Source organism: Triplophysa dalaica, chromosome 19 (genome assembly GCF_015846415.1).
Source record: "Triplophysa dalaica isolate WHDGS20190420 chromosome 19, ASM1584641v1, whole genome shotgun sequence".
In the NCBI taxonomy this organism is placed as follows: Eukaryota; Metazoa; Chordata; class Actinopteri; order Cypriniformes; family Nemacheilidae; genus Triplophysa; species Triplophysa dalaica.
Window position 1 is genome coordinate 2,182,201 of NC_079560.1, and position 7,412 is coordinate 2,189,612.

The 7,412-nt window shown below is 34.8% G+C and overlaps 1 protein-coding gene across 1 annotated transcript; it reads left to right on the forward strand.

Moving 5' to 3' along the window:
* Window positions 1–857: 857 nt before the first annotated feature.
* On the forward strand, window positions 858–5,491 carry LOC130408451 (neurotoxin 3FTx-RI-like). Its single transcript, XM_056731990.1, has 4 exons — window positions 858–1,225; window positions 1,313–1,429; window positions 2,147–2,254; window positions 5,358–5,491. The coding sequence occupies exons 1-4, from the start codon at window positions 1,177–1,179 to the stop codon at window positions 5,423–5,425; spliced, it is 342 nt and encodes a 113-aa protein (XP_056587968.1). The 5' UTR covers window positions 858–1,176; the 3' UTR covers window positions 5,426–5,491.
* The last annotated feature ends 1,921 nt before the right edge of the window (window positions 5,492–7,412 follow it).

The following is a 7,412-nucleotide window of genomic DNA, read 5'->3' on the forward strand; positions in this document are numbered from 1 at the left end:
TGGTACCATTCACTCTTAGCTGAAACAGTGCATTTAAACGTTAGGACTCCACTCTAACACTCCCCCTGCTTGGTTTTCACACGTTTAATGAGAGATCAATCGTTTGCCTGACCATCAGGATGACAGGCCAACAGATGAAGACAACTACACATTAACACAGCTATAAAATATAAACTAACAAACAAGACTGTCAGATCATAAAAACTAACTTACTTTGATTTACTGATTAATTACTTACTTAGGGGGAAAGTGGGGACACACACACACATTTAGAAGATTTCAAACAACAAGCACCAACTCACTCATTTGCATGATAAAAACGCCAAAGCAAAGGAAACTTAGAGGAAAAACACTTATACTACATTTAGTTTATCTCACTAGTTTACAAATGTCTTTCACTAATATCCTGCAGTAAAAGCTAAACAGGATGAAAACAATCCTTTTTGATAAGGAAGTAGTGAAGGGGGGTGAGGTTGTTAGACCCACTAAAGGAAGGGTTGGGGTCAGAGGATACCCCACAAAATCAACCATAAAACATATCTGTCATCAAGATTGACAGGCTATAAAAGTCTCAGTTTGAGTGACAGGTGTCATAAAATTTGACAGGGGGTCATAAATCAATCAAACTATTTGACACACAGTATATGATACAACTACTGGCACTGCCCCAGCTCACTAAGAGGCAAGGCAAGGCAAGGCAAGATGGTATTAGAATTTGTGAAATATGCAACAATGTCCTTAATGATAGCACAATTTTTGTCAATCCCTGCAGAAAAAAAATTGTACTGTGTATTCACTGTATACAAAACCACAAGTGCTTACAGCAAAAAATGGTTTCAATCTTGCTTTTGTTTTTCTCTCTGCCAATCTATCTGCCAATCTCTCTGCCAATTTATTTTAACCTTGTACAGAAATGTACAAAGCAGCTCATGAAAGACGAGCTTTAGGTTTTGAATAACTGTCTGTGTGTTTATGACATATCCAAAAATATAACATTATGGTAAAGGTGTCTGCAATAGAAGACAAATGTTTGCTTTTGAAATGTATTTGGTATATCTTTATTTTTACTTTTTTTAATGGGCAGCACAAAGTTGTGCATGAAAGCCTCCCCTTTCTGAAGAGTTATAAAAGAGACACTGAAACACTGAAACCAGATCATTCCTCTCCTGACTGAACATGGATCTGCGCATCACCATTGCACTTCTCTTCACACTCATCACTGGAGGTAAAACAAAACTCAACATGCATCAATATGTATTATTTGATTTACATAAAGAACTAAAACTCTCTCCTTTACTTTTCTTGTGTTCAGGATACTCTCTCAAGTGTTATATGTGCACGTCGGTTCTGAGTAGTCCTTGTAATACAACAGAGACATGTGCTGCTGGATTTTCAAAATGTTCCACTGCAACAGTGACAACTCCTCAGGGTAAATCCAGTTTGACTGTGGACGTTTACTCTTATAATGTACCGACAGAAATGTAAAATACAATAAGGGCAACTTCACTCTAAAACTTTGCTGTTATTCGCAGCATTGATAGTAACTTAATTTACAAATTAGTTTTAAGCACAAACTTATCAAGCATACATATCCTTCTTTCATAAACACAACTAAATATTTTAGGCCACTTTTCTTGTAATGTAAATGTTTCATAATTTAAGTAGATTCAAATTGTTCTGTTTTTTTCTTATAGTCAATTTTACCAGTTATACCATCATAAGCAGTTTGAGAACATGTAAAATGTTTATGTACATTAACTTAAAAATTCATTTTCTATGTAATTTAAAATTTAATGTTGTTATGGAATGACACCAGATTTCTTATTTTAAAGAAACATTTGATTAAAATTGATTTATACACTGTAAAAAAAAACTTAACAAAACGGATTAAGCACTGGCAGAAAATTACCAATACATTTTCCTTTATTTACGGACATTTCTGTTAATGCTTAAATGTAATTTAATGCAGTGCAAAATAGAATATAGATAAAACAACAGTAAAAAATTAATACAGAAAATACTTTCATATTGATAGAGTATATTGTGCCGTAGTTTCATGTTTCACTTTCAAAGAGTGTAGAAACCAAGTTGGAGAAGACTTGCATTGGAATTATCTATTCATATGAAGACTTTTACCCTTTTGAAGGTTCTTCAACAAATAAATCCTGCTCAACGCCGGACTGGTGTGTAAATGCAACCGCACAACCGAATTCTACTATCCGGTGCTGTGATACAGACTTTTGCAATAGCACAGGTATTTCCTTTAGCTTTCCCACTGTATGTTTAAATGCATTGATTTGCACGATATTTTTCTACAAGTGCTAGTTCTGGGTCAACACGATACACATGTGAGAGTGACATGCATGTAAACTTTGAAGCAGAATGACTAGTATCAATGTCAACCACAAAAAAATACAATTCAGGCTACATTTGCAACAAAAATCAACATTTTGCGACCACAATGTTTTATGTGGGAATGTAGCTTACTACAAAGATAAAAATTAGCGATTAAGGACATTTTTTAAATACTCTCTGTGATGTTGATGTTCATCTTAAAATCTGCAGAAGTAACGCTCAGGGTGTTGTACACGTGCAGCATTTAAAATGTACTATAACTATAAGTTATTAGTTGAGTTATATAATTAAACATATAGTATTTGTACTCATATAAGTATTTCCTCATAAGTGATAATAAATCATGAATTCCTCGTATTTTATTTATCTTCAGCAGTAAGAGGTCTATCAAAATATATTTGTTATCAGTTATAAGCAGCATGAACAGAAAATCGAACAAGTACGTGTTTATTAATGCATTTTTTTGTATTTGGTTATTTTATTTATTCAATTTCAGTATATGTATTTCTTGGTTTCGAAATGCTTTGATTATTGAAATAAATTAATTTTCCCGCATCAGCCCCATGCGGGCAGGTCGCGTACAGAAAGAGAGATTCGTGTTTTTTAGACAGGAGACGGTCATCAGGACAATTCTTGCATTCATGTTAGTAGTTCGGATAAAAAATGTATACATGTAAATACTGTATAGACATTAAAATGTAAGAACAATGTTTTATATTGACAAGACGATAAAAATAACTGATATGTTTTTGTATATAGTGTATTTAATATTTGTTTGAGATATTTAAAATTTGAGATGTGAGATTTGGAAACGTGATCTAAATTTAGCCGATCCGTCGGATCGGGACAAAAATCATTCTAAGCAGATATCGGGTGAACACGAGTGAAATTTAGCGGACCTCTACCCCGTGGTATAATGTGTAGTGTTACCTGGCAGATCGACATCTTTTGTTTGTTTGTTCATGAGTCTCTAGTTTGTCTTTAGCCATTAAAACGTTTACCGGTCTTCTGACAATTCCTCCACAGCAGGTCCAGCTCATTTTCTTTCAGCATCTTCTGCGAAACATTGACTTATGCTCAAGGAGGCAAAACAATACATTATAGATGTTCACCCTAAAATAAAATAAAATAGGATTCCTGATGACACCGCTCAAAATTAACATCTCACATGCTTATGTTGCGAACTATCCCTTTAAGAGCAAATGTAAACTTTTGAAAAGGAGGATTGGTATTGTAAATTGTTATTATTTTATCTTCTGGGAAAACATCTCCTCTCGCTTCTGAAGGGTTTTTGAAAGATTTGAGTTGAGTTGAACATGAAAAAACTATATTGACATGTACTGTATTTCTCTTACACAACACATTTCTCTCCTGGGGCCCGTTTCAGAAAGCAGGGTAAATGCAAACTCAGAGTAGGTCAACCCCAGAAAACGGAATACTCAGGGTTTTTGGTTTCAGAACGCGAGGTATGTCAAACCCGCGACCGCGGAGTAAGTCAAGCCCATTTCAGAAATCGAGGTATCTTATACTCCGAGTGAGTAACCAGAGTAACAGACTCCGTGAACCTAACCTGGTCGGGAGCAGGTTTTATTCCGCAAACCTAGGGATTGTTACAATCTCCGCCCCCTTTTCGAAGCGCGAGCGGTGTTGAAAAAAGCGGTTGTTTATTGATTCGTGTTCCTAATCCGGCTCTATTTAGTCACACAGAATTTAAAATGCCATTACCATTTATTCAGGAACCCATAGAAGAGGAAGCTGCATTAATTCGCAGAGAATTATATTTATGTCGGGAGAGAATTGTGAGGCCCCGTTTGGAAGTTTTATCTTAACTTTTAAGGCCAGTTTAAGAAGTATATTTAACATTTCCCAATCCTACTAGCAAGACCATTTTATTTCTTTAAACTTTCCTGAATGAATGATGTTATTGTTTTTCTACGACGGCGTTTTAGTGCCACGTTAAAAATAAAATAAATTCAAGATTACGAGAATAAAGTCGAAATGTTACGAGAATAAAGTCGAAATGTTACGAGAATAAACTCGTCGTAATACGTATTTTATTTTTGTGAAAGTTGTAGTTTAAGAGTTGAAGTTATGTTTGAGCACGTCATCTGAATCAGTGAGTTAATTCGTAGTTCATGTCAGATTTTTTCTTCTGAATAAATTCAGTTTCCTACATGATCGCTGCAGTGTCCTTTTACTAATTATAACTCCGTGATGATGCGCCAAAAAACAAAGAATTTCCTTAGTGCTAAATCCTAATCTAAAGTAGGATTCAACGAAATCCTCCACAGCCATTGTTTCTTGCAATTCTGTGATTTTTCTCAAAATATTACGAGTTTATTCTCGTAACATTTCGACTTTATTCTCGTAACATTTCAACTTTATTCTCGAATCTTTTTTTTTTTACGACACCGTCGTATATTTCATATTCAGCTGCTGCCAAGATCTTTTTATTGCAAAAGGATAGCACCAACATGAGAGCGAGAGAGTTAAATATAATTCGCATTTTCACAGTTTCAACAAAATAAATATAAAAGTGATTGACATATAAACTTGCGCATTAACACGTGAAGCACTTTTCTCCCACGCCAACTCTCTTTCTTTTGCTGCTGCGGCTGTGTTGCTCTTTTATATAAATATGAGCTCATATTCACCTTACGCTTGTAACAGAACCTTCAATTCGATTGGCGAGAAATGAACAGAGCGCTTTTTTTCACGTGCCGTTGCCATGGGTGAATCGTGCTATCTTCACTCAATTGATAATGGCTTTTCATCGCCATGCTGAACGCGCGTAACCTAGAGTGAACTTACTCAGGGTTGATTGAACTAACTCAAATCAGCTGTTCTGAAACTGAGAACTCAGAGTAGCGATTCTCTGAGTAAATCAACCCAGAGTTCAGATTTTAACTCGGTGTTGGTTGAACTTCCTTATTGAAACGGGCCCCTGCTGTTTTGTTAAACTTGATGTTAGTTTTGTGTTTATAAATCAATTTGTGTTATAGATGGAGTTTATAAGGCTAGTTTTCTCCTCCTGCTGTGTCCACTGTTCTTCTACTTTCTGTATCACTGAATTCAGCACAACTTCAGATTCTACAAGACCACAACCAACCAAAACAATTCTGGAAGTACATTGAAACGCTTTATTATGGTTGTGTATTGCATATAATTGCTATCTTTCCCCAATATATAATTTTATAATACTACATATTTTTTTAAACTAGCAGATAAGATAAAAAACATATATATTTTTTAACTAAATATTAGAAACTGGGGTTTTACTGTTAAGCATTATTTCACACATTAATGGTGAATCTATGACACCCTGTGTGAGATCCTGTAGAAATGTGTTTTCTCTTCGCAAAACTGATTATCAATAAACAATGAAAAAGGTAAGGATCATTTAAAAGGTCTACAATCATTCACAGCTGAGCATTATTATGGCTTGACATTTTTAATGTAAGTCACATAACACATTCTCTCTTAGTTATTTTACAGCAGAGTCTGTATTAAAAACGTCAGATGTGCTCCACATGAGCTGTTTCTGCATCTTTATATCACACGTCCTGTGCTTGATAAGTCAAATAGCTTAAAAAAGTATACTTGTATACTTTGCATGTGTACAGTCTATAGTATTGCAGTTGTTAATTATGCTGACTCTACCAGAAGATGGCAGCAGGTTGTCTTTTTCACACACACAATCAACATCGTGAATTTATCGAGAAATATATATACTGTATATATGAAGAGTGTGATTCCAAAATGAGGTAACTCCATTTTTAAAATTTGTCAAAAATAATGTTGTGTTATCATGTTTTTATTGTGCTAGTTATTTTATGATTTATTTTGGCTTAAATCAAAACAAACCAAGTTTGATTGATATAAATTGTAATGCACAAAAAAAACATAATTTTTTGAACAATTGTAAAAACGGAGTTATCACGGTATTGAACTCTTAATATATATATACAGTATATCTCATCATGGGGAAACTCAAAACAGTGTGTGTCTTCAATAACTTTTATCCTCTTTTGAGTAGAGATGAAAAAATAGCAAAAAAGGCGTTAATAGATGCAGATAGCAGAATCATTTATCCACACAAGGCACCTGATTCTTTGTCAAGAGAATACATTGGTTTACCAATGGTTGAATATTTAAATCATATTTACTTAAAAGTTCAACAGTTTTTAATACAGAAGCTGAATATGAAGGGGGTTTTATTTAGCTCAGGGAAGAAGAATCATTTATTTTACAAATGAATGTGAAGTGGTTCAACTTATCTTATAGGTCTCATAGGTTAAATATTCCCATGTATAAGATTACACAATGTGAGTTTATGGTTTAAACATTTAACAGATACGTCATGAAAAGGGTTGTTGTATGACGTCCATTTTGTTTACTGATGAATGAACTGATCAAGTTTCCATTCTCACGAACAACACTTGTTAGCTGGAAGGGAAGGGTTGCCACAACAATCTTTTGTGGTCTAACACCTTTGCCAAAACCCCCTACTGATGCATTCATAACACAAAATCCACAAACAAAGCAAAACAATTCCCACGTGGGGGCAAAACAGGAGAACAAGGAATATAGACAAGTTACAAAACTGGGACTAAACTAAATAACCACAGCAGCAAGAGCGGGTAATACAGACAAGGCTAGGCGACGTTTCAAAGAATACAGGCAAGGCAGCACGACATGGAAGCAAATCGAACAATCACAGGACAGCAAACACAAATTCATTATATAGGGATACTAACAAAGGATAATTAGGGACAGGTGTCGGGATGAAACACTGATGGACAGATAAACGAGGAACGAGAGGGCGGGAACATAGACAAGACCGAGAGAGAGTATAAAAGGCTGTACGTGCCAAAATGTCTCTCTCCACATAAAACCTGAGGCTTTACCATTAATCTGCCACAAGATCAAGAAAGACATGACATGAAGAGGCAGAGTCATGACATAAAGCCAAATATGAATCTTCAAATATAAATGGTACACATTTTGTAATTGTATTTGACATCCTGTATATGTAAAAGTGCCAATTTTAAAGCCAC